The sequence below is a fragment of the Tripterygium wilfordii genome, chromosome 7 (genome assembly GCF_013401445.1).
Source record: "Tripterygium wilfordii isolate XIE 37 chromosome 7, ASM1340144v1, whole genome shotgun sequence".
In the NCBI taxonomy this organism is placed as follows: Eukaryota; Viridiplantae; Streptophyta; class Magnoliopsida; order Celastrales; family Celastraceae; genus Tripterygium; species Tripterygium wilfordii.
Genome location: NC_052238.1, coordinates 2,540,689 through 2,566,298, shown reverse-complemented (window position 1 = coordinate 2,566,298; position 25,610 = coordinate 2,540,689). Strand labels below are relative to the sequence as shown.

Here is a 25,610-nt window from a genome sequence, read left to right as displayed (position 1 = left end):
CCAGGAATTTTCAAAACTAAAGAACCATAGACTGCTTGCAATGCGATGGAGATCTGTGTTGATAGGTTCTCCAGTAAAACATATTGTTGATAGGTTCTCCAGTAAAACATATGTTTGACTAACAACTGAAACTGTTCGGGAATGTAGAACTAAAACCAAATTACATAGATGCTATTAACTCAATTTACAAAGGTCTTATCCATGGATCTTAACTCAACTGGATCCTCTCTGCTCTGTAAATGAAATTGATACCAAGAACCGTTTCTTATGACCACACTCCTTCCTTGGCTTGGCTCTGATCTGATAAAAAGGGTAAACGTCACCTGTGTACAAAGCTCTTGCAGTGGATGGGGTCGGGGTCGGGGTCGGGGTCGGGGACAAGCAGACACTCATATGATCATATAAGAAAACATTTACAAAGCCCTCACTCCTCTTTCATTGATCTTTGCTACATCAGGATCCTCCATTCTGCCCTGTAATTGAAATTTATATTATGAAGGACTGTTTTTTAAGGCCACGTTTCCTCCTTGGATTGGCACTGATCATGGAGAAGGCGTTTACAAGTTCTGAATCCTCTTCATTGACAAGTATCTTTGCTGCACCTGGGTTGGCAAGAAGGAGCTTTGCCACCAGATATCCTGCAATTGACCAAGTCTGGAATAGCCGAGCCTGTTTTCCAATGAATCTTCCCCGCTTGGTGTCATAATATTCAGGCCACTTATCACGAGAAATGCGTCTCTCAGTCAGCTCAACAGCCTTTTCAGCCAGTTCTGGTCTATTCATTTTTATGCACGCCACAGTGAGCTGAATGAAAAAAGTTCCACGATTACATTAATTTCATAAAGAGTAACGCTAGAGACCCCCTACGAATTTCAATGATACTGAACTAACCTGCCAAAGCAAAGTTGGCCACGAGCCTCCGTTGTGGTAAGACCAAGGACTGCAACAAATAAAAGAGGAATATGAGAGGAGGGAATCAGAAATAAGAATAAGAAACCAAAAATCAAGAAAAGTAGAAGTATTACGTGTTCTTGGGGTCACTTCCTGTGATGATCCGCCACTCCTGGCCTTCAAGAGCAGGGTAACATATTTTGAATGGCATTTCTGCCACTAATACTCCCCATTTTGCTTCAATAAGATCTAAAATGGCATGCGATTGATCTTGTGTTGCAAGACTGCTAACAATAGACCACAAGTTTCCAAGTGAAAAGAAACGAAAGTCCATGTGGGCTGGCTGCAGGTTTCCAATCAAATAGCCTCCTCTATTGGGCATAAATTCCACCAACCAGGGAGGAATCTGATCTGGATAAATATTGAACTTATTAACTGCATCATAGGAGTACTCTTCTGTGGAGTAACGGTATATTACATTAAGTTTTTTCAAATCGATCCAGTAATATTCCCTGATGTGGAATGACAGTGCCACTAGGCGATTGTTAAGAGCTCTAAGAAGGTCAGCTGATCCCTCTTCAGGAGCAAACATTTCACGAGCACAAAGCAACGCTGAATAAAAAAGTGCCTGAAAGGAAAACCAACATCATGACAAAGTTTTGTTGCAGACTCTTCCATGTAACACGGAGAATCCACAACTGCAGGCGATTTGATATCAGAAAGAACAAATCTAGACAAATCTTGACAAGAAATGTGGAGCATGATACCCAAATCAAGCTATTCAGTCTTGGCATGGGGGTCAAATCTTATATGTTCTTCCAATCTTACCTCACTTAAATTGTGAAATTGAAAAGATCAAAAACAGGAGGTACTCACCTGAATCTCAAGCGGATGCCCATGAATTCCCATTCGACGGTCTATCATGCAAGAACCATCAGTCACCAATAAAGTTGGAAACATGTCAAAGCCATCAGTCAGGCACAACCGCAAAATCATTTTAATCCCAGTTTGTACATCCACTCTCTCTTGCACTGAAAGATCTCCTGAGCATTTTCCATATGCTCGTAACAGTATAATCCACCATAATCCTGACAGGAAGATCATAATGTGTACAACAACTCTTTGACATAAGAACTTTAATAGTATCTAGAACTAGAAGGACAAGCTTTTGAGAAGAAGAAATTTGGAAATAGTTTCCTCACCAGAATCAACTGGAGCAACACGGCCAATTGCTGCTTCACCAAAGTCAGGATCTAACACATCTTCAGTTGCAGAATCATCACCTTCAAGTGGAACAGTGCGCACCTTGAAACTGGCAGGCATTAGACCTTGACCAGGACTGTGACAATCCATGGTTTTCTCCCAGCTCTGTCAATGCAAATAAAGTTGATCACAACATCAATTAACAAAAAATTGATAAATTGCAACTAACTAACAAAGTAATTTGATAAGCAAGATCAACCTATATGGGATAAACTATTTTTTGAGTTCATGGATGAAATCAAAGGTCGGGTTCGGGAATGTCATATAAGGAATCAAAAAGAATTTTTCCTGAATAAACAAGCCAAATCAAGAAACTATATGTTTGTAATATTATTCGGAAACTCAGAGATTAAACTACCTGTAGCTGAAGAGTGTAAAGAATGAAGTTTCGAACAATATCGTACTCTCCTTTCAAAAGGAATGCTATCCCCGATGGTATGAAGTCACGAATAAAGACATGGTCATAGTTCAGAGTGCTAGAATTGGTAGGATCATTAGCTGCAATTGTCCCAATAGGATTACTGCAATAATAAACAATCGACTCCCGCAAAAGATTCCATGCCTCTTCCTCAACAGATTTTGAACAACTGTTCTCCACTGTACCTAAAATCGAATTGGCAGCATCTAGATTACCATTCAATGCAAAATCTCCCTTGTCATTATCCAGGCCATTTATAGGCAATGACACTGATCTTCCTTCGGTTGCTGTCTCGTCGCGGATATTTTCAGTCCACTGGCAATTGCATCTCATGGGCACCAACCTCTTAACTATTGCCTTTCCACGGGAAAAGCCATTTATGCTATGAAATGGATATCTTCCAATCATTCCCAACCTATAATGCAGCGGCGCAAACCCTGAACCTCTTTTCTTTCTATAATTTACAGATTCAACAGGAAGTCCTGAGCTCAAAATCTTGAAACAATGATCAAACAGAGAATGACCAGGAGAAGACCCCGACAGAACTTGCAGAGCAGCTTGTGAAGTGGCCATAGTCATAATACTACAAACAGACCGGAATCAATAATTTCTTCCACATAAAACCTCCGACTCTGAGAGGATGCCTCTAAAGCCAGCCTAAAACCTACATCAAAGAAGCAGCCAAAAGTAGCAAATCTTATCACATGTCTACAAAATTCAGTGATTATTCAAATTTCAACGACTAATCATTCAGTTTCACATGATCAGTAGAAGCTCTGAGCACATAGTACACCACATAATAAAATATTTCACCAAACAACTTTCCGCAAAAACAGTATTCGTTTGATCTGAAATCGGTCATTCTTTGCTTTTAATACTTCTGAAAACAAACGAAAACATGAATCGAACAAGGTTCTTTTCTGTTCTATTCATCATCTGATTCTGGAAACGAAGTAAAAGCTGAGTAGGATGATCGCTGCAGCTAAAACTTACAGCGAGGTCAACAAAACATTCTCTGATAACTCTGGTTTCTGAGCGTACCGGACCAGGGTGATGCTATAAGTACAGAGTGTCACTGGCCGCTCGACTTGTTCGGTTTTCTTTGATAATCTACGCTCTTCCGGCGGTTTCGTGCCCCACTAGGCTTTTTATCGGGACTAGTGATAAACACAGATTGAGTAGACTGATAGTTTGCAATCGGAGTCGCCCAAGTCGCTGAGAGAGATGGTGCCACGTTTCACGCCCCCATTCATTTAAAATATCAATTCTCATCCGTGGATTTTTTTTTTTAATTACAGGAGAAAATAATGATGAGAGACTCGAACTCCAGATCCCCTATTAGATACAACACACACATAAGGTAATCTAAGCGACTCGTGTTTACTGATCAGTGGAATTTTACTTCATAACCAAATAGAATTTCTCATGATTAATGTAATTTACAAAGATGTAATTAAAATTTATTGTAATTGGGGGTTATATGAAGATTCATATATTTTTACGGTTTCACCCTGTATGATGATTTTTTTTATCAGGCCCTGTAAGATGATTTGAATGAAGAATATATTGACACTACAAGTTAATTACGGTTATATAAAAATGGCTTAAATAAACATATACATGATATCATATTACATTGAAAGAGTAAGGAATAAAGAAATTACATGAATAATTCGATAATTAAAAATAACAAAACCCGTCTTACAATGAACATTTTCTGAGAAAATGAAATGCATAACGATAAAGGCAAATTATGATCGGCTCTAATGGGGTGTTCTTGGTCAATAGAATCACTTTGAATCGCTCTCCTATACACTAAATAATAGAAGTCTTAACAATATATAATCAATTATAGAGTGATTCCTTTTTCCTTTTTTTTTAAAATTAGGTCAAAATTGAAAACAATCTGGAGCCTACATCTTTCCGTTCATGTCAAAACATGACCCTCCGATTGAAAATTGTTCACCTTTTAAGTTCATGAAGTGTCCATTTGATGATCATTATCATTATCTCCCTCGTAATATTCATCATCACGCTGGATAAGCTTGTCCTGGGTGTGCTCTGAAAAGGAATGCAAAGTAATAGAAAGAGGCATCAGACAGGAGCAGATCCAGGGCAAAAAAAATATACACATAAAAGCATATATGCAAGCAAGCAAGCCATGTGCTCAAATGTGAGCCGGATTTTCCACTTACGATCCATGCGTTCGTCAGGGTTCTGGTCATCTTCATCAAAATCAGGGATATAAAAGTCAGGCGGAACCTGCATGAATTGCACAAATCATCAATATCACCTGCTGAGATTCAACAGCAACCTACCAAATGATAGGTCAAGAGTGGCTTCTTATCGCCACACTAACGTCATATATGCTACCATGTAAACGACACTTTCCAAAGTTGCAAGAAAAATCTGTCTCTTCCTTACCACTACTTCATGGGGCTTACATCATAAAATAGACAAATTTGAAAGGAATATAATGTCACTAACCTCTTGCATCTGTACACTAGGAGCATGTTGGATGTAGCGAAGATTCTCCAACACTTGCATTTTAATTGTGCTAAGATATGACTTGCTATTTAAATTCTCCTGCTCAGGTGAAAGAGAACAAATCTGAATTAGGAAAGTTGTGGCTTTTCATTACGAAAAGCAAGTCTATTTGGACTTCCTCTTAATTGTCCTAAAATAAGCATCTATCCAGCCAATTACATTCCACTTTTCTCGTTGGCTTTAAAAAGAAAAGGAACATCAGCATACTGGCCAATGCGATCATCTCTGAATCTAACCATTGAAGCCTTTAACTGCTGGAAAACCAAAAGCAAAAGAGGCCAAAACAAACGGTGCACAAATAACAGACCCTTCCTTGGAGGCAAAATACCTCAAAAGGGATACAGCTATACCCTGACGCCAACCCCCCAGACTCCCAGACGATGTAGCAGAACAAGCCAGCATTCCCTCAATAAAACCTCCTCCACCGGAGGAAGAAAATCCAAATAAGGAACCCAATCGTTTGTCCCCCAGAGGAAGAAGTCGATATGCAACCAATTACATTCAAATAATATAAGACAGTAGGGCACCAGATTGACATAGGAAAAAGGGAGGGAGGGTGAGTCATGGGAGAGGGAACCCCACCAAGGAAGTGAAAATAGAAAGAAAGGGAAAAAAAAAAGTTGAAAAACAAGGAAAGGAAAGTTCATACTATGTGTCCGCTCGGAATCCTCAGAGAGTGGTGCGGGGCAAAATATTTGATATACTCGTTCTCTGGGATTTCTGCAAGAAAGTTGGAAAGATTGCTTCTTAAATGAGAAGATGGTTTCAGACTTCGAAAAGTGTAAGTACATTAGACAGAAAAAGCAAAGCCAAAGCAGAGTATTTTGCACGCATCCTTAAGTAAACTTTTTTTTGCTAATCTCTAGAAATTTTAGAGAAACCGGCGGCATGTATACGGTGGCTAAATGTATCCAACCGTGGCATTATACAGTATGTAGGTATTGAGCAAGAATAAATGCAAAAGCAATCTGAGCAAACTCCCGTTCATTTAGGAATTCGAACTCATTTCTTTTGTCTCACCTACATCTTTTACAAGTCAATAATATCTACAAGCTTAAGAATTATTCAGTACAATCAAAGTTCATAAAGAAGCGAGTTACAAAATTCACAAGCAGCAGTCACCCTGAAAAATAAAACAAAGAAGCATTCCATGGCTTTCATTTACACTTTTTTATCCTAATAAATCCACTGTCTACATAACCTTTAATAGAAGCTCTCTAACTCAGACACGTCATCCACATTGCGATTAGGGAATATTTACCCAGTGATAGCAATACAAACCAATAATAAGCGAAAAAGCCACCTCACTAATCCATTTAAAAATTAGGATTCCAGTATGCACACAATAACTAATAGCAGTAGAAAACCAGAGTACAAGCATTAGAAATGCTATTTATGTTCCTTCACACATAAACAAGAGATTCCCCTAGATCTCCTCTACATTCTACTGCAACTGCTTTAAACAAAATAAAAACCCTTTTCATACCATTAGGAAGTTCTGTGTCTAAAAGCACTCCTGTTTCAACAGTCCAACAACGAGCAACATTCTCTTTTGTATACCCCCCACCTCCAGTAACCTGCAGGACCTCATCTTTTTATGCTTAATATATATAGAAAAAACGTTTAGTCGTATCTTATTAGCTAAAAGACGTACCAGTAAGGGCAGATTGAATTTTTTCACAAACTTGACACATTCAGCATGCCCTGCAATAAAGATTCCAAGCGGCCACCATGAAAATTTGACAAACCTAATCCATCATCAACTAGCTTAAGAACAAATCAAAATTATCAAATGTATCCAGACAATTGAAGAGGGAAGCATGTTTTGTTACAAAGGATATGCACCATCAATAGAGAGATTGAAGCAGCCCAAGCGGTCCCCAGCAAGTGAATCTGCCCCACATTGGAGAACTATCACACCCGGTTGATATGTTTCAACAACCTTGGAAATAATCTAAAAGTCCACATTTGCAAGAAAATGGTTAATACTCTCACACCATCAAGCCTCAAGCATGGCCATCATGAAATTGGTGATGTTTGTCTGGAACTTACCGTCTTGAAAAGCCGGGTAAAGCTCGTGTCATCTATCCCATCCTTGAGGGGTACATTTACGGCATAGTACTTTCCTTCCCGTTCTCCTACATCCTTCAATAGGTAGTATGTCAATATACAATTCGAGCTTCGAAAACCATAAATATAAAGACAAAAAAAAAAAAAAAAAAAGTTAAAGAATAGTTCCAACTTCCAAGCTTCACAAAAATTGGAGCTGATCAATATATCACCTTAACATCACCAGTTCCAGGAAAGAATAGATCTCCGTACTTGTGAAAACTGACAGTCATCACCCTGTCATGTTCAAGTTCACCTATTTAATTAGTGTTCAAAAGCAAGAAACGATAAAATACATAATGCAAAAGCCATCAGCAAAATTCTCAATATATCATTTTCATAACAAATGCCCATAAAGCCCAATTATTAAACACCTAGTTTGACCAAAACAAAATTCAAAAAGATTCCGGTAAATTCCTAGTTGAGATTCAGCTTGGTAAAGAATATTCAATACCTGTCTGTGAAATAAAAAGCTTCTTCAACTCCATCATCATGATGCACATCTATGTCAATATACAAAACACGGGCATGATACTTGAGAAGCTCCAAGATCCCTAAAACCAGATCATTGATGTAACAGAAGCCTGACGCTTCACACTTCTTGGCATGGTGTAATCCACCAGCCCAATTAATAGCAATGTCACATTGCTGATTGTTCAATCTGCACGCGGCATCTGATAGCAAATGAGTAAGAAAATAAGGGCAAATAGACGTCACCTGAGTTTGTTAACAAATTATGTTTTAACTTACCTATTGTTCCACCAGCATATATTTGGCAAAATTCAAATAAATTATCGAAGACAGGACAATCTTCTCCAAGATTATCTGCGGAGGGAAAAGCAGCAACAGAAAAGTTTATGCTTAAAGAAAACAGAACAAAAAATGCATAGACAATCTTGTTCCTCGGCATATCATATATTCCAGAAAATTTTGCATGCAGGAGATCAAGTAAATTCCTATCCAACACTCGGATAAAACTAAAAGAAAAAACATAGAATATTTGAGACAAAAATGACAAAACCAGGAGCAATTACTATTATAACAATACAAAACAAATTGAATTTTCAAAACACCAGACAGACATCTGCTTCTCTTCTTTATATTGTTCAGTGGGGATGGGGATTCAAACCCCTACCCTCATGCATAATGGGGCAAAGCTTGACCACTTGACTGGTGATTTTTTTGAAGAAATTCTTAATGAACAAAAGCTGATAAATAGCATGAAATTCTATGTAAAACTAGGCATACATCTAGCCAAATCACTGGAGAACAAATGTAGAGTATCTGGAGTGATTCTCTGTAAAAATTCAACATAATCTGCTGAGTGAAATTGGGCAAGCTCAACTGGATATGCCTTGTGTGGCCGCTGTATCACAAAAAAAAATTGAAAAAATAAATTAACATCAATATCCACGTTTCACAGAAGTACAAATCAATGGACAGAAGAAATAAGAATTCAATTTGAAAAGTTAAAAATTCTGAGATGCTTTGAATCTTTAGTAACTGACATAAATTTCCATCTTCTTGTGGAGCTCGTATGAGAGGACCAGATGGTGGGTCATACAGAGCCGGTGTGGTTTCATGGGATGGTTTGGACCAAAGTAAACGCTACCAACATCCCCTGCAACAACCATTCATTATGTAAGTAGTATTATATGAACACTACTAAAACCTCCGAGTATAAAAGAAGGGACTTCGAGGAACTCCTACTCCATCCTCCTCTTTGGTTGCAAAGGAAATAAAGGAAAAGAAGAAGAAGAAGGAAATATCTCCAATCCGTTTGATTAATTTCAACGAGGGCAATTATCCGATTCAAAATTATAATTGCTTTTATTATCTGAAGCAAAGCAATAAGCCTAGGGTTTTAGGTTACCATGAACCAACTGATCCGACAGTTCATATATGACGAACAATAACCAGTTACAACCGTAACGCGATTCATATTAAACAATGAATTGCGAAGTTATGAGATATAAGAAAAGGAGAATCGTACCGTCGTAGAAATAGGAAATTCTATCTTTTGAGCGCATTCTAGTGCGGAAAGTTGGTGAATCGATGGTCGGAGGAGATAATGGTTATAGAGATTGCGCCAACGTTGGTGAACCGATGGACGGAGAAGATGATGACTATAGAGGTTGCGCCATTGTTTGAGCTCGAGAATTGAAGAGAGACTTCGCTTTTTCCCGTTGTTGGCTTTGACAGGAGTCTTTTCCAATTGATTATTAGAAGGGCACGAGAGGGGGTAGACCAAATAATATACCAGAGGATAAACAAACATAAAGTACATTAAACGACGTCGTTCCACAGCCCATATATCTAAATCCACAATTAAACAGGTCAGCTGAATTAGCAATCTATCTATATCTATATCTATATCTATATCTATATCTATATCTATATCTATATCTATACTTATATATAAAGGAGATGCTCTAACAACTATTAATAATTTTTTGACACCTGTATTTCTAAAACTCTCAGTTTCTGCCTATGTGGACTCTTCCCCTTTCTTATCTATATTTCTCTCCACTCACAATTTTTTCAAAAAAACATCACCAGAGTCTATTAAAAAAAAGAGTAAAAACAAGCAAAAGAAAAACGTAAAAACAAGCAAAAGAAAAAAAATGTAAAAGCAAGCTCACGTCGTTCATGCTTCTTCCTCTTCTCCTTCCTCGAATTGTTTCGAAAAACGGAGACCCAGAATATAAAGTATTACGAAAAATAGGGATCATGGTGTAATTTCTCAATCTAAGTCGCTCCTCAGTTTCGTGTTTTGCGTGTTGCTGATTTGCAATGTTTGAGGGAAGCTCAGTGCAACGTTTGAGGGAAGCTCAGGGGAATTTGTAAGGTTTGATCTCTAATTTCTCTCATCTCTCATGGGAATTTGTAAGGTTCTAATTCTCCAACCCTTCTTTTCAATGTCTTTCCTTTGTGGTTTTGGTCATGAGATCTGAGTTGTTGGATGACGAGTGTACGACTCTGTATTGAAGAATTTTGTTGGTGATCCCTTTATTAAATTGGATTTTTTGGGCTTCCGGTAGCGTGATTTTGAATAAGCTTATGCGATTTCGTTCACTTCAATCACTTTCCGTTCTATAGCATCAATCTTTGGAGCAGTATACATATTCTCATTCGTCTTTTACGGCCAACACTTTCCGATTTTGTGGGCTTTCCAGGTGAAATTTCTTTGAAACCTAAAGATCAATGAAAATGACGATCATTACCTATGACTTAGATTTAGGCTTCATCTTGGATTCCAAGTTCATCTTCTAATTTCTTTTATTTATTAGGGGTTTATCTTTATTCTTATTTTAGGTAGTGGCATATAAGACACTCTCTCAATCCTCATAGGGGACTTTGTTGGGAGAGGCGATAGGGGTTTAACTCTTCCATATACAATGTTTTAGGTTGATTTTAGAGAATATTGGAGAGCAATATTTATAAAGGATTTATGGAGAGCCATATGCCAGTAAAGGAGATGATGATGTTGACCGAGCTTTACTTCCAGAGCAAGCTCCTTTTTTACAAAGATCTGGTAATTTGGTTGAATTATTCTTATGAATGAAAAATACAAAAAATGGATAATAAACATCATCATTTCTATATCAAATGCATGTCTGTGTTGTCATACCATTCGATCTTTCCTTCAATCTATTCATTTGGGCACTTTATATGAGAGTAATATTTGTAATGTTGACCGAATGTGTTTGAAATGAAATTGGCATTCATTGAATGCTCATTACAAGCGAGTCGGTAATGACGATGAATATTACGCGTCAAACCAAACTATAAATTGGTAGTAAACAATGGTAAGAACCATTCCATTATATGGTTAACTATAGATTGGTAGTAAACAGTGGTAAGAATCATTTCATTATATGGTTAAAATTGTAGTATGTTACTATAACTCAATGATAAAATTCCCCTTAATGTTATAAGAATCGTCACCTCAAGTCTTATAAATAATTATTAAAAATCAAATTGAAACTCAAATAATGACTTTTTCCATATCACTGCAAATAAAACATGAGCAAATAAATTGAAAAAATATAACAGCTAAAAATCTAACAAGTAAAATAATATATATATATATATATCCGCGCATTGCGCGGGATCCGACTAGTGTCTTTTAAATAAGGATAATGCTTGATATCCTCCAAAAATACCCTCAAAAAATCCTCATGTAATGTGAAGTGTTGGAAGTGAAGTAAACCCTACATATATATTTTTAATCAATGATTATTTTAATTCCACATAGATTTAAGAGACTTTTGAAAGTCAAATTTTGAGAACCTCTAACATTGTCCTTCAAACCAACAGACTCAGACATTACGGAAAAAAAATACTGATGAGCTCAGTAAATAAAGTTGGGCTCATTCTCAAAAGCCCAACAATGCCCCCCATATGTTACTACTGCTGTTTACCAGCCGACTACCTAACAGACGCCAGCCCAACAAAAACCCAAGCCAGCCAACGTACACTGACAAAACCCAGAACTGACTCAACCTCCTAGCCCATGCCTTTCGGGCCCATCGCGTCTATTTCCAAAAAAAGAGAGGGCATACGGCATACCATGTTCATTCATTGCTAACAAATGACATTGACACCTGTATTTCTAAAACTCTCAGTTTCTGCCTATGTGGACTCTTCCCCTTTCTTATCTATATTTCTCTCCACTCACAATTTTTTCAAAAAAACATCACCAGAGTCTATTAAAAAAAAGAGTAAAAACAAGCAAAAGAAAAACGTAAAAACAAGCAAAAGAAAAAAAATGTAAAAGCAAGCTCACGTCGTTCATGCTTCTTCCTCTTCTCCTTCCTCGAATTGTTTCGAAAAACGGAGACCCAGAATATAAAGTATTACGAAAAATAGGGATCATGGTGTAATTTCTCAATCTAAGTCGCTCCTCAGTTTCGTGTTTTGCGTGTTGCTGATTTGCAATGTTTGAGGGAAGCTCAGTGCAACGTTTGAGGGAAGCTCAGGGGAATTTGTAAGGTTTGATCTCTAATTTCTCTCATCTCTCATGGGAATTTGTAAGGTTCTAATTCTCCAACCCTTCTTTTCAATGTCTTTCCTTTGTGGTTTTGGTCATGAGATCTGAGTTGTTGGATGACGAGTGTACGACTCTGTATTGAAGAATTTTGTTGGTGATCCCTTTATTAAATTGGATTTTTTGGGCTTCCGGTAGCGTGATTTTGAATAAGCTTATGCGATTTCGTTCACTTCAATCACTTTCCGTTCTATAGCATCAATCTTTGGAGCAGTATACATATTCTCATTCGTCTTTTACGGCCAACAAACCCAGCTCCCTTGACTGGATGGAGACAATTCCTGTAGCTGGTAAAACTCTTCCTACTTTGTCTGGATCTTTTTTTGTGCTAATCATCTCAAAATTCTTTTACCAAACGAAGAGAATTTGGGGTTTAGGGATTTTTAAAAAACGATGAATTAGTGTTTACTTCTCTATTTGAGATGAATTATTTGCATATTTATTCTAAATATGCTTTTGACAAATTCCCTGCTTATAAGCTATTAAGTCCTGCCAGGTTGGGGATCTTCCATGATTAGCGCATGGAATAAAGTTTTAGCTCCAACATACCTCAAGATGACATAGTTGATCTAATATTCATATTTGCAACTTTGTTACAGTGAGGCACAAAAAGCCAGGGTAATGGATCAAATAGAGGTAAGCTATCGGTTGATGATTTTCTTTATCTAATCCTCAAGGTACTTTTAATGGAAAGTTTTTTTGGTTGTCACAATACAAGATGTTTGACCAGATGAATTAGTGCTTACTTCTCTATTTGAGATGAATTATTTGCTTAAATTCTGTGTATGACATTACTGTTTGAGGTTTGTTACAATTTAGGGTCTTTGTGCCTTCTCTCTCAATGTTCATCTATTCCTGATTTAACATTTCCTGTTTATGGGTTTTGACTCAATTTTTTTTGGCTCCTCTTTTATAATGTTCCAGAAGATTCATCAGGATATGGAGGAGCTTCCATGCACTGGAAACACTGTTTTAGTCTTCTGATACTCTATTATCCTAATTGAAATTCAGGTACAAAATCAATCTACCCAAATAGCCAATTACTGATGGCTCATTCATTACTTTCCATTTACACTATATTGTTCTCCTGCTTCATAAATTAATGGTGCAACATGAGTTTTATCTTGCTTTGTGGACTTATATTTGTGTTAACGAGTGAGCTAATACTACTCCTGTCTAGGTTTTGCAGCAGTGGAAAATGAAGGTTTGGTGATAGAGGGACTTTTACTATATGAAGTGGTATAGGCCCTGTTGTTATAAATGGGGGTATCTTCTGGATGTAATCGACTTGGTGTCCAGTAGAAGATTTATAATTGGTAAGCGCCTCTTTGGCGCCCTTTCTAATAAAGTTTACCATTCAAAAGGTGGGAAATATTTTATGTTTATTGGCTTCATTAGTGTTAGTTAAATGGTTGTTCTGAACTTCATCGTTCTGTGGTGCCCAATAATTTATAACCACTATTGACAACCAATTAATGATTGAACAGAGCCAATGCACTAGAAGATGAATTCTTTTATTATCTTAGTTTTGTATTTGGGTTTTTGTGATCTTTACACCAATCTAGAGTTTAACTCATTTTTTACTTGCAGAGACCAAAAAGGGTTAAGATTGATGCAAATGAAATTAATGGGGCAAGATTTACGGTGAATTTTTCGGGCCTTCATGCACGTGTCTTTCATCATGAATTTGACCATTTACAGGTACTTTCTCCAACATAAATGTGGTCTTTTTTTTTGCTGCTTTGACGACAGGGGATCTAACTATTAGTATGTTTATGGATGGATTTTATATAGCTTGAAAGTTGGGTTCCTGGGAGCAAAGTTGGTTTCTTTTTGAAAGAAAAATAACCCCTGTATTATGCCTTGCATTATTGGAGTGCCTAGAATAGGAAATTTACAAGGAATATGTTATATTAAGATCTTATGAATTTGAATTTTGGTATGGTTTTGTAAAATAAGGGTGCAAGATCAATAATTTTCACTGGTGTGTGGACGTTTCCTACAACTTCATATGTTTGATTTTCCAACCTACTTTCAGATGCATATCCTCTAGAAATAAGCCAACAATGGCGGGTCACTTCTTTTTCTCTGTGCAATCCTACGTAGTCCCTTGAACATTAACAGCTTGACCCTTTCTGCACTATTGGTTATGCATAAGTCTATCCCTATCAGAAAAATATTTTGGTTCTTGCTTATCCAATAGAGCAATGTATAGTTGTCTTTTGTCTAATGCTGAAAAATGTTTAAAATAGGTAGGTTGCATTTTATAGGTTACATTTACGATGTATTCACAAGTCGAGGTTTCCTCTTATCTGTATCTATAACAATAAATGTCGAGGAGCACCCACCCTAAGAGGTTTGTATCCCATTTTTGTTGAACTACCAAAAGAAAATTTATAATTGTGAATGTTAAGATGGAAAAAAAACTGGTAAACTAAGAGATTTTCTATAACATGGGCTTATAATTGTAAAGCAATTTGAGCTTGCCATGTTTGTTTATGTTTAAAGTCTATTGCTTTTGATTTTTTTTTTCAATTTATTCTTAATTTCTGTGTCCTCAACACCATTTAAACCCAAGAGCTATTTATATTTTGCAATCCTTTCATTACAGGCATTGGATTGTTCAAGATAGGCCTGAAGTTGTTGCTTAATTTCTGACCTTAGGATGCAGGATGTCTCTCTTTTAACGTTTTGCTGAAGTTATGGGTTGAATTTAGTTCTCATTATCTCAGGTGGGACAGAGGTGCATGAGGTGTGGCAATCTTTTGGTTTTGGCTCTATTCTTGAGAAAATAGCTACAATGAAAGCAAGTTTGTGGGATTTTACATTCTATATGCTACATTGTTACCATTTTTATTCACTCCATTGTTTGCCATTTGCAATTTCTTAAATGTTTTGATACGAATGGTTGGTCACATGCACTTTCCTCTCGGTGGAATATTTATAATATTGGTGAGTATGGTAGGCGAATGGTAATCCTTTTTCTTGAATTGTTTTATGTAGCGTTGTTTTTAATGTTTGGAATCAAATTATACATGTTTTTGGATTAGAAAAAATAAGCTTACTGGCATTGAATCAGGTGTTAGAACTGAGAAGTCCAACTTCAGAGATGCTAGGATGTATCAAAAATTATGTTTTGCTTTTGTTTATTTAATACGATACATTTCCAAGCTTTTTACAGTTTCATTTGAGACTAAAATTCTCGATTTTGTGGGCTTTCCAGGTGAAATTTCTTTGAAACCTAAAGATCAATGAAAATGACGATCATTACCTATGACTTAGATTTAGGCTTCATCTTGGATTCCAAGTTCATCTTCTAATTTCTTTTATTTATTAGGGGTTTATCTTTATTCTTATTTTAGGTAGTGGCATATAAGACACTCTCTCAATCCTCATAGGGGACTTTGTTGGGAGAGGCGATAGGGGTTTAACTCTTCCATATACAATGTTTTAGGTTGATTTTAGAGAATATTGGAGAGCAATATTTATAAAGGATTTATGGAGAGCCATATGCCAGTAAAGGAGATGATGATGTTGACCGAGCTTTACTTCCAGAGCAAGCTCCTTTTTTACAAAGATCTGGTAATTTGGTTGAATTATTCTTATGAATGAAAAATACAAAAAATGGATAATAAACATCATCATTTCTATATCAAATGCATGTCTGTGTTGTCATACCATTCGATCTTTCCTTCAATCTATTCATTTGGGCACTTTATATGAGAGTAATATTTGTAATGTTGACCGAATGTGTTTGAAATGAAATTGGCATTCATTGAATGCTCATTACAAGCGAGTCGGTAATGACGATGAATATTACGCGTCAAACCAAACTATAAATTGGTAGTAAACAATGGTAAGAACCATTCCATTATATGGTTAACTATAGATTGGTAGTAAACAGTGGTAAGAATCATTTCATTATATGGTTAAAATTGTAGTATGTTACTATAACTCAATGATAAAATTCCCCTTAATGTTATAAGAATCGTCACCTCAAGTCTTATAAATAATTATTAAAAATCAAATTGAAACTCAAATAATGACTTTTTCCATATCACTGCAAATAAAACATGAGCAAATAAATTGAAAAAATATAACAGCTAAAAATCTAACAAGTAAAATAATATATATATATATATATCCGCGCATTGCGCGGGATCCGACTAGTGTCTTTTAAATAAGGATAATGCTTGATATCCTCCAAAAATACCCTCAAAAAATCCTCATGTAATGTGAAGTGTTGGAAGTGAAGTAAACCCTACATATATATTTTTAATCAATGATTATTTTAATTCCACATAGATTTAAGAGACTTTTGAAAGTCAAATTTGAGAACCTCTAACATTGTCCTTCAAACCAACAGACTCAGACATTACGGAAAAAAAATACTGATGAGCTCAGTAAATAAAGTTGGGCTCATTCTCAAAAGCCCAACAATGCCCCCCATATGTTACTACTGCTGTTTACCAGCCGACTACCTAACAGACGCCAGCCCAACAAAAACCCAAGCCAGCCAACGTACACTGACAAAACCCAGAACTGACTCAACCTCCTAGCCCATGCCTTTCGGGCCCATCGCGTCTATTTCCAAAAAAAGAGAGGGCATACGGCATACCATGTTCATTCATTGCTAACAAATGACATTGACACCTGTATTTCTAAAACTCTCAGTTTCTGCCTATGTGGACTCTTCCCCTTTCTTATCTATATTTCTCTCCACTCACAATTTTTTCAAAAAAACATCACCAGAGTCTATTAAAAAAAAGAGTAAAAACAAGCAAAAGAAAAACGTAAAAACAAGCAAAAGAAAAAAAATGTAAAAGCAAGCTCACGTCGTTCATGCTTCTTCCTCTTCTCCTTCCTCGAATTGTTTCGAAAAACGGAGACCCAGAATATAAAGTATTACGAAAAATAGGGATCATGGTGTAATTTCTCAATCTAAGTCGCTCCTCAGTTTCGTGTTTTGCGTGTTGCTGATTTGCAATGTTTGAGGGAAGCTCAGTGCAACGTTTGAGGGAAGCTCAGGGGAATTTGTAAGGTTTGATCTCTAATTTCTCTCATCTCTCATGGGAATTTGTAAGGTTCTAATTCTCCAACCCTTCTTTCAATGTCTTTCCTTTGTGGTTTTGGTCATGAGATCTGAGTTGTTGGATGACGAGTGTACGACTCTGTATTGAAGAATTTTGTTGGTGATCCCTTTATTAAATTGGATTTTTTGGGCTTCCGGTAGCGTGATTTTGAATAAGCTTATGCGATTTCGTTCACTTCAATCACTTTCCGTTCTATAGCATCAATCTTTGGAGCAGTATACATATTCTCATTCGTCTTTTACGGCCAACAAACCCAGCTCCCTTGACTGGATGGAGACAATTCCTGTAGCTGGTAAAACTCTTCCTACTTTGTCTGGATCTTTTTTTGTGCTAATCATCTCAAAATTCTTTTACCAAACGAAGAGAATTTGGGGTTTAGGGATTTTTAAAAAACGATGAATTAGTGTTTACTTCTCTATTTGAGATGAATTATTTGCATATTTATTCTAATATGCTTTTGACAAATTCCCTGCTTATAAGCTATTAAGTCCTGCCAGGTTGGGGATCTTCCATGATTAGCGCATGGAATAAAGTTTTAGCTCCAACATACCTCAAGATGACATAGTTGATCTAATATTCATATTTGCAACTTTGTTACAGTGAGGCACAAAAAGCCAGGGTAATGGATCAAATAGAGGTAAGCTATCGGTTGATGATTTTCTTTATCTAATCCTCAAGGTACTTTTAATGGAAAGTTTTTTTGGTTGTCACAATACAAGATGTTTGACCAGATGAATTAGTGCTTACTTCTCTATTTGAGATGAATTATTTGCTTAAATTCTGTGTATGACATTACTGTTTGAGGTTTGTTACAATTTAGGGTCTTTGTGCCTTCTCTCTCAATGTTCATCTATTCCTGATTTAACATTTCCTGTTTATTGGGTTTTGACTCAATTTTTTTTGGCTCCTCTTTTATAATGTTCCAGAAGATTCATCAGGATATGGAGGAGCTTCCATGCACTGGAAACACTGTTTTAGTCTTCTGATACTCTATTATCCTAATTGAAATTCAGGTACAAAATCAATCTACCCAAATAGCCAATTACTGATGGCTCATTCATTACTTTCCATTTACACTATATTGTTCTCCTGCTTCATAAATTAATGGTGCAACATGAGTTTTATCTTGCTTTGTGGACTTATATTTGTGTTAACGAGTGAGCTAATACTACTCCTGTCTAGGTTTTGCAGCAGTGGAAAATGAAGGTTTGGTGATAGAGGGACTTTTACTATATGAAGTGGTATAGGCCCTGTTGTTATAAATGGGGGTATCTTCTGGATGTAATCGACTTGGTGTCCAGTAGAAGATTTATAATTGGTAAGCGCCTCTTTGGCGCCCTTTCTAATAAAGTTTACCATTCAAAAGGTGGAAATATTTTATGTTTATTGGCTTCATTAGTGTTAGTTAAATGGTTGTTCTGAACTTCATCGTTCTGTGGTGCCCAATAATTTATAACCACTATTGACAACCAATTAATGATTGAACAGAGCCAATGCACTAGAAGATGAATTCTTTTATTATCTTAGTTTTGTATTTGGGTTTTGTGATCTTTACACCAATCTAGAGTTTAACTTCATTTTTTACTTGCAGAGACCAAAAAGGGTTAAGATTGATGCAAATGAAATTAATGGGGCAAGATTTACGGTGAATTTTTCGGGCCTTCATGCACGTGTCTTTCATCATGAATTTGACCATTTACAGGTACTTTCTCCAACATAAATGTGGTCTTTTTTTTTGCTGCTTTGACGACAGGGGATCTAACTATTAGTATGTTTATGGATGGATTTTATATAGCTTGAAAGTTGGGTTCCTGGGAGCAAAGTTGGTTTCTTTTTGAAAGAAAAATAACCCCTGTATTATGCCTTGCATTATTGGAGTGCCTAGAATAGGAAATTTACAAGGAATATGTTATATTAAGATCTTATGAATTTGAATTTTGGTATGGTTTTGTAAAATAAGGGTGCAAGATCAATAATTTTCACTGGTGTGTGGACGTTTCCTACAACTTCATATGTTTGATTTTCCAACCTACTTTCAGATGCATATCCTCTAGAAATAAGCCAACAATGGCGGGTCACTTCTTTTTCTCTGTGCAATCCTACGTAGTCCCTTGAACATTAACAGCTTGACCCTTTCTGCACTATTGGTTATGCATAAGTCTATCCCTATCAGAAAAATATTTTGGTTCTTGCTTATCCAATAGAGCAATGTATAGTTGTCTTTTGTCTAATGCTGAAAAATGTTTAAAATAGGTAGGTTGCATTTTATAGGTTACATTTACGATGTATTCACAAGTCGAGGTTTCCTCTTATCTGTATCTATAACAATAAATGTCGAGGAGCACCCACCCTAAGAGGTTTGTATCCCATTTTTGTTGAACTACCAAAAGAAAATTTATAATTGTGAATGTTAAGATGGAAAAAAACTGGTAAACTAAGAGATTTTCTATAACATGGGCTTATAATTGTAAAGCAATTTGAGCTTGCCATGTTTGTTTATGTTTAAAGTCTATTGCTTTTGATTTTTTTTTTCAATTTATTCTTAATTTCTGTGTCTCAACACATTTACAACCAAAGAGCTATTTATATATTATTTATCATCCTTCATTACAGGCATTGGATGTTCAAGATAGGCCTGAAGTTGTTGCTTAATTCTGACCTTAGGAATGCAGGATGTCTCTCTTTTAAACGTTTTGCTGAAAGTTAGGGTTGAATTTAGTTCTCATTATCTCAGGGGGACAGAGGTGCATGAGGTGGGCAATCTTATGGTTGTTGGCTCTATTCTTGAGAAAATAGCTACAATGAAGCAAGTTTGTGGGATTTACAGTTATATGCTACATTGTTACCATTTTATTCACGCCATTGTTTAGCCATTTGCATTTAATTTCCTTAAATGTTTTGATACGAATGGTTGGGGTCACATGCACTTCCTCTCGGTGGAAATTTATAATATTGGTGAGTATGGTAGGCGAATGGTAATCCTTTTTCTTGAATTGTTTTATGTAGCGTTGTTTTAATGTTTGGAATCAAAATTATACATGTTTTGGATTAGAAAAAATAAGCTTATGGCATTGAATCAGGTGTTAGAACTGAGAAGCCAACTTCGAGATGTAGGATGTATCAAAAATTATGTAGTTTAGCTTTTGTTTATTAATACGATACATTATCCAAGCTTTTAAAGTTTCATTGAGACTAAAATTCTCGATTTTGTGTGGCTTTCAGGTGAAATTTTCTTTGAAACCTAAAGATCAATGAAAATGAGGACGATCATTACCTATGATTAGATAGGCTTCATCTTGGATTCCAAGTTCATCTTCTAATTTCTTTTATTTATTAGAGGGTTGTATCTTTTATATCTTATTTTAGTGTATAGTGGCATATAAGACACTCTCTCAATCCTCATAGGGGACTTTGTTGGGGAGAGGCGATAGGGGTTTAACTCTATCCATATACGTGTTTTAGTTGATTTTAGAGAATATGAGAGCATATTTATAAAGGATTTATGGGAGCCATTATGCCAGTAAAGGAGATGATGATGTTGACCGAGCTTTACTTCCAGAGCAAGCTCCTTTTTACAAGATGATCTGGTAATTTTGGTTTGAATTATCTATGAATGAAAAATACAAAAAATGGATAATAAACATCAATCATTTCTATATCAAATGCCTGTCATGGTGTTGGTCATAACCATTCGATCTTTCCTTCAAATCTATTCATTTGGGCACTTTATATGAGAGTAATATTTGTAATGTTGACGAACCGAATGTGATTTGAAACAAATGGCATTATCATTGAATGCTCATTACAAGCGACGTCGGTATGACGATGAATATACGCGTCAAAACCAAACTATAAATGGTAGTAAACAATGGTAAGAAACCATTCCATTATATGGTTAACATAACTTAGATTGGTGAGTAAAACAGTGGTAAGAATCAATATTGTTTCAATAGTGGTTAAAAATTGTAGTATGTTACTAAAACCTCAATGATAAAAATTCCCCTTAATGTTATAAGACAATCGTCACCTCAAGTCCTTATAAATAATTATTAAAAATCAAATTGAAAATCAAATAAGACTTTTCCATATCACTGCAAATAAAAACATAGGCAAATGACAATAGTGAAAAATATAACAGTCAAAAAAATCTCTAAACAAGTAAATAATATTAATAATATATATATATAACCCGCGCATTGCGCGTGAGGTCCACTAGTAGTGCTTTTAAATAAGGATATATGCTTGATCCATCCTCACAAAAATGCAGCCTCAAAAAATCCTCATGTAATGTGAAGTGTTGGAAGTGAAGTAAACTACACCTCCTACATATATATTTTTAATCAATGATTATTTTATATTCCACATGACAGATGATTTAAGAGACTTCCCGTGAAGTCAAATTTTGAGAACCTCTAACATTGTCCTTTCAAACACAACGAACTACAGACATTCGGAAAAAAAAAATACTGATGAGCCACAGTAAATAAAGTTGGGGGCTCATTCTCAAAAGCCCAACAATGCCCCCCATATGTTAATACTGCTGTTTAACCAGCAATACTACGCAAGAGAGAAACAACAATGCCAAGCACCACAGTCCGCAAATAGACGCTGACAAACCAGAATGACTCAACCTCCTAGCCCATGCCTTTCGGGCCCATCGCGTCTATTTCAAAAAAAGAGAGGGCATACGGCATACCATGTTCATTCATGCTAACAATGACATTGACACCTGTATTTCTAAAACTCTCAGTTTCTGCCTATGTGGACTCTTCCCCTTTTTATCTATATTTCTCTCCACTCACAATTTTTTCAAAAAACATCACCAGAGTCTATTAAAAAAAAAGAGTAAAAACAAGCAAAAGAAAAACGTAAAAACAAGCAAAAGAAAAAAAATGTAAAAGCAAGCTCACGTCGTTCATGCTTCTTCCTTCTCCTTCCTCGAATTGTTTCGAAAAATGGAGACCCAGAATCAAAAGTACTACGAAAAGTAGGGATCATGGGTAATTTATCAATCTAAGTCGCTCCTCAGTTTCGTGTTTTGCGTGTTGCTGATTTGCAATGTTTGAGGGAAGCTCAGTGCAACGTTTGAGGGAAGCTCAGGGGAATTTGTAAGGTTTTGATCTCTAATTTCTCTCATCTCTCATGGGAATTTGTAAGGTTCTAATCTCCAACCTTCTTTTCAATGTCTTTCCTTTGTGGTTTTGGTCATGAGATCTGAGTTGTTGGATGACGAGTGTACGACTCTGTATTGAAGAATTTTGTTGGTGATCCCTTTATTAAATTGGATTTTTTGGGCTTCCGGTAGCGTGATTTTGAATAAGCTTATGCGATTTCGTTCATTCAATCACTTTCCGTTCTATAGCATCAATCTTTGGAGCAGTATACATATTCTCATTCGTCTTTTACGGCCAACAAACCCAGCTCCCTTGACTGGATGGAGACAATTCCTGTAGCTGGTAAAACTCTTCCTACTTTGTCTGGATCTTTTTTGTGCTAATCATCTCAAATTCTTTTACCAAACGAAGAGAATTTGGGGTTTAGGGATTTTTAAAAAACGATGAATTAGTGTTTACTTCTCTATTTGAGATGAATTATTTGCATATTTATTCTAAATATGCTTTTGACAAATTCCCTGCTTATAAGCTATTAAGTCCTGCCAGGTTGGGGATCTTCCATGATTAGCGCATGGAATAAAGTTTTAGCTCCAACATACCTCAAGATGACATAGTTGATCTAATATTCATATTTGCAACTTTGTTACAGTGAGGCACAAAAGCCAGGGTAATGGATCAATAGAGGTAAGCTATCGGTTGATGATTTTCTTTATCTAATCCTCAAGGTACTTTTAATGGAAAGTTTTTTGGTTGTCACAATACAAGATGTTTGACCAGATGAATTAGTGCTTACTTCTCTATTTGAGATGAATTATTTGCTTAAATTCTGTGTATGACATTACTGTTTGAGGTTTGTTACAATTTAGGGTCTTTGTGCCTTCTCTCTCAATGTTCATCTATTCCTGATTTAACATTTCCTGTTTATGGGTTTTGACTCAATTTTTTTTGGCTCCTCTTTTATAATGTTCCAGAAGATTCATCAGGATATGGAGGAGCTTCCATGCACTGGAAACACTGTTTTAGTCTTCTGATACTCTATTATCCTAATTGAAATTCAGGTACAAAATCAATCTACCCAAATAGCCAATTACTGATGGCTCATTCATTACTTTCCATTTACACTATATTGTTCTCCTGCTTCATAAATTAATGGTGCAACATGAGTTTTATCTTGCTTTGTGGACTTATATTTGTGTTAACGAGTGAGCTAATACTACTCCTGTCTAGGTTTTGCAGCAGTGGAAAATGAAGGTTTGGTGATAGAGGGACTTTTACTATATGAAGTGGTATAGGCCCTGTTGTTATAAATGGGGGTATCTTCTGGATGTAATCGACTTGGTGTCCAGTAGAGATTTATAATTGGTAAGCGCCTCTTTGGCGCCCTTTCTAATAAAGTTTTACCATTCAAAAGGTGGGAAATATTTTATGTTTATTGGCTTCATTAGTGTTAGTTAAATGGTTGTTCTGAACTTCATCGTTCTGTGGTGCCCAATAATTTATAACCACTATTGACAACCAATTAATGATTGAACAGAGCCAATGCACTAGAAGATGAATTCTTTTATTATCTTAGTTTTGTATTTGGGTTTTTGTGATCTTTACACCATCTAGAGTTTAACTCATTTTTTACTTGCAGAGACCAAAAAGGGTTAAGATTGATGCAAATGAAATTAATGGGCAAGATTTACGGTGAATTTTTCGGGCCTTCATGCACGTGTCTTTCATCATGAATTTGACCATTTACAGGTACTTTCTCCACATAAATGTGGTCTTTTTTTTTGCTGCTTTGACGACAGGGGATCTAACTATTAGTATGTTTATGGATGGATTTTATATAGCTTGAAAGTTGGGTTCCTGGGAGCAAAGTTGGTTTTTTTTGAAAGAAAAATAACCCTGTATTATGCCTTGCATTATTGGAGTGCCTAGAATAGGAAATTTACAAGGAATATGTATATTAAGATCTTATGAATTTGAATTTTGGTATGGTTTTGTAAAATAAGGGTGCAAGATCAATAATTTTCACTGGTGTGTGGACGTTCCTACAACTTCATATGTTTGATTTTCCAACCTACTTTCAGATGCATATCCTCTAGAAATAAGCCAACAATGGGGGTCACTTCTTTTTCTCTGTGCAATCCTACGTAGTCCCTTGAACATTAACAGCTTGACCCTTTCTGCACTATTGGTTATGCATAAGTCTATCCCTATCAGAAAAATATTTTGGTTCTTGCTTATCCAATAGAGCAATGTATAGTTGTCTTTTGTCTAATGCTGAAAAATGTTTAAAATAGGTAGGTTGCATTTATAGGTTACATTTACGATGTATTCACAAGTCGAGGTTTCCTCTTATCTGTATCTATAACAATAAATGTCGAGGAGCACCCACCCTAAGAGGTTTGTATCCCATTTTTGTTGAACTACCAAAAGAAAATTTATAATTGTGAATGTTAAGATGGAAAAAAAACTGGTAAACTAAGAGATTTTCTATAACATGGGCTTATAATTGTAAAGCAATTTGAGCTTGCCATGTTTGTTTATGTTTAAAGTCTATTGCTTTTGATTTTTTTTTTTCAATTTATTCTTAATTTCTGTGTCCTCAACACCATTTAAACCCAAGAGCTATTTATATTTTGCAATCCTTTCATTACAGGCATTGGATTGTTCAAGATAGGCCTGAAGTTGTTGCTTAATTTCTGACCTTAGGATGCAGGATGTCTCTCTTTTAACGTTTTGCTGAAGTTATGGGTTGAATTTAGTTCTCATTATCTCAGGTGGGACAGAGGTGCATGAGGTGTGGCAATCTTTTGGTTTTGGCTCTATTCTTGAGAAAATAGCTACAATGAAAGCAAGTTTGTGGGATTTTACATTCTATATGCTACATTGTTACCATTTTTATTCACTCCATTGTTTGCCATTTGCAATTTCTTAAATGTTTTTGATACGAATGGTTGGTCACATGCACTTTCCTCTCGGTGGAATATTTATAATATTGGTGAGTATGGTAGGCGAATGGTAATCCTTTTTCTTGAATTGTTTTATGTAGCGTTGTTTTTAATGTTTGGAATCAAATTATACATGTTTTTGGATTAGAAAAAATAAGCTTAACTGGCATTGAATCAGGTGTT

The 25,610-nt window shown here is 35.9% G+C and overlaps 2 protein-coding genes and 3 long non-coding RNA genes across 25 annotated transcripts; 3 read left to right on the top strand and 2 right to left on the bottom strand.

Annotated features, from left to right (window-relative positions):
- Positions 1 to 48: 48 nt before the first annotated feature.
- Positions 49 to 3,802, bottom strand: LOC120002053 (alkaline/neutral invertase E, chloroplastic-like). 2 transcript variants are annotated; one of them, XM_038850615.1, is made up of 7 exons: positions 3,566 to 3,802; positions 2,513 to 3,236; positions 2,094 to 2,259; positions 1,768 to 1,979; positions 1,026 to 1,519; positions 892 to 940; positions 49 to 804 (listed from the first exon to the last, which is right to left on the bottom strand). In XM_038850615.1, exons 2-7 carry the CDS (start codon positions 3,149 to 3,151, stop codon positions 487 to 489), a joined length of 1,878 nt encoding a protein of 625 aa, XP_038706543.1. In that variant the 5' UTR covers positions 3,152 to 3,236; positions 3,566 to 3,802; the 3' UTR covers positions 49 to 486. The 2 variants fall into 2 exon arrangements, with proteins under 2 accessions (XP_038706543.1, XP_038706544.1); XM_038850616.1 differs by having other exon boundaries at positions 3,614 to 3,802.
- A 641-nt stretch (positions 3,803 to 4,443) lies between these two features.
- LOC120001499 (histone deacetylase 9-like) lies at positions 4,444 to 9,464 on the bottom strand. 3 transcript variants are annotated; one of them, XM_038849860.1, is made up of 14 exons: positions 9,222 to 9,464; positions 8,737 to 8,849; positions 8,477 to 8,594; positions 7,979 to 8,053; positions 7,683 to 7,902; positions 7,402 to 7,465; positions 7,172 to 7,264; positions 6,965 to 7,073; positions 6,774 to 6,823; positions 6,606 to 6,696; positions 5,769 to 5,839; positions 5,060 to 5,158; positions 4,768 to 4,834; positions 4,444 to 4,633 (listed from the first exon to the last, which is right to left on the bottom strand). In XM_038849860.1, exons 1-14 carry the CDS (start codon positions 9,256 to 9,258, stop codon positions 4,548 to 4,550), a joined length of 1,293 nt encoding a protein of 430 aa, XP_038705788.1. In that variant the 5' UTR covers positions 9,259 to 9,464; the 3' UTR covers positions 4,444 to 4,547. The 3 variants fall into 3 exon arrangements, with proteins under 3 accessions (XP_038705788.1, XP_038705789.1, XP_038705790.1); XM_038849861.1 differs by lacking the exons at positions 8,737 to 8,849; positions 9,222 to 9,464 and having other exon boundaries at positions 7,683 to 7,889; positions 8,477 to 8,530; XM_038849862.1 differs by lacking the exons at positions 7,172 to 7,264; positions 7,402 to 7,465; positions 7,683 to 7,902; ... (2 more) ...; positions 8,737 to 8,849; positions 9,222 to 9,464 and having other exon boundaries at positions 6,952 to 7,065.
- A 596-nt stretch (positions 9,465 to 10,060) lies between these two features.
- On the top strand, positions 10,061 to 15,254 carry LOC120001548. Of its 12 annotated transcripts, none has more exons than XR_005468919.1 (7): positions 10,061 to 10,076; positions 12,475 to 12,568; positions 12,878 to 12,914; positions 13,203 to 13,289; positions 13,459 to 13,594; positions 13,869 to 13,979; positions 14,890 to 15,254. It is a non-coding gene; the product is annotated as an uncharacterized LOC120001548 (long non-coding RNA). The 12 variants fall into 12 exon arrangements; XR_005468918.1 differs by having other exon boundaries at positions 10,063 to 10,076; positions 12,775 to 12,914; XR_005468917.1 differs by lacking the exon at positions 10,061 to 10,076 and adding an exon at positions 11,894 to 12,223 and having other exon boundaries at positions 12,775 to 12,914.
- A 1,724-nt stretch (positions 15,255 to 16,978) lies between these two features.
- LOC120001549 lies at positions 16,979 to 25,406 on the top strand. Of its 7 annotated transcripts, none has more exons than XR_005468925.1 (7): positions 16,979 to 17,319; positions 17,570 to 17,663; positions 17,869 to 18,008; positions 18,298 to 18,384; positions 18,554 to 18,689; positions 18,963 to 19,073; positions 25,136 to 25,406. It is a non-coding gene; the product is annotated as an uncharacterized LOC120001549 (long non-coding RNA). The 7 variants fall into 7 exon arrangements; XR_005468923.1 differs by having other exon boundaries at positions 16,996 to 17,319; positions 17,972 to 18,008; XR_005468926.1 differs by lacking the exon at positions 17,570 to 17,663 and having other exon boundaries at positions 16,991 to 17,319.
- Positions 22,190 to 23,140, top strand: LOC120001551. Its single transcript, XR_005468929.1, has 3 exons — positions 22,190 to 22,484; positions 22,734 to 22,827; positions 23,032 to 23,140. It is a non-coding gene; the product is annotated as an uncharacterized LOC120001551 (long non-coding RNA).
- Positions 25,407 to 25,610: the final 204 nt, after the last annotated feature.

What these genes read in the sequence shown, in the direction of transcription:
- LOC120001499 (XM_038849860.1), bottom strand. Translation starts at nt 9,258, where the DNA reads ATGCGCTCAAAAGATAGAATTTCCTATTTCTACGACG. An exon ending in TTACCCGGCTTTTCAAGACG is followed by an intron (nt 7,074 to 7,171) that starts GTAAGTTCCAGA and finishes GTGGACTTTTAG; the next exon opens with ATTATTTCCAAGGTTGTTGA. An exon ending in CTAGTGTACAGATGCAAGAG is followed by an intron (nt 4,835 to 5,059) that starts GTTAGTGACATT and finishes CAATTCATGCAG; the next exon opens with GTTCCGCCTGACTTTTATAT.
- LOC120002053 (XM_038850615.1), bottom strand. Translation starts at nt 3,151, where the DNA reads ATGACTATGGCCACTTCACAAGCTGCTCTGCAAGTTCTGTCGGGGTCT. An exon ending in GGCATCCGCTTGAGATTCAG is followed by an intron (nt 1,520 to 1,767) that starts GTGAGTACCTCC and finishes TTTTCCTTTCAG; the next exon opens with GCACTTTTTTATTCAGCGTT. An exon ending in GGCCAACTTTGCTTTGGCAG is followed by an intron (nt 805 to 891) that starts GTTAGTTCAGTA and finishes TTTTTCATTCAG; the next exon opens with CTCACTGTGGCGTGCATAAA.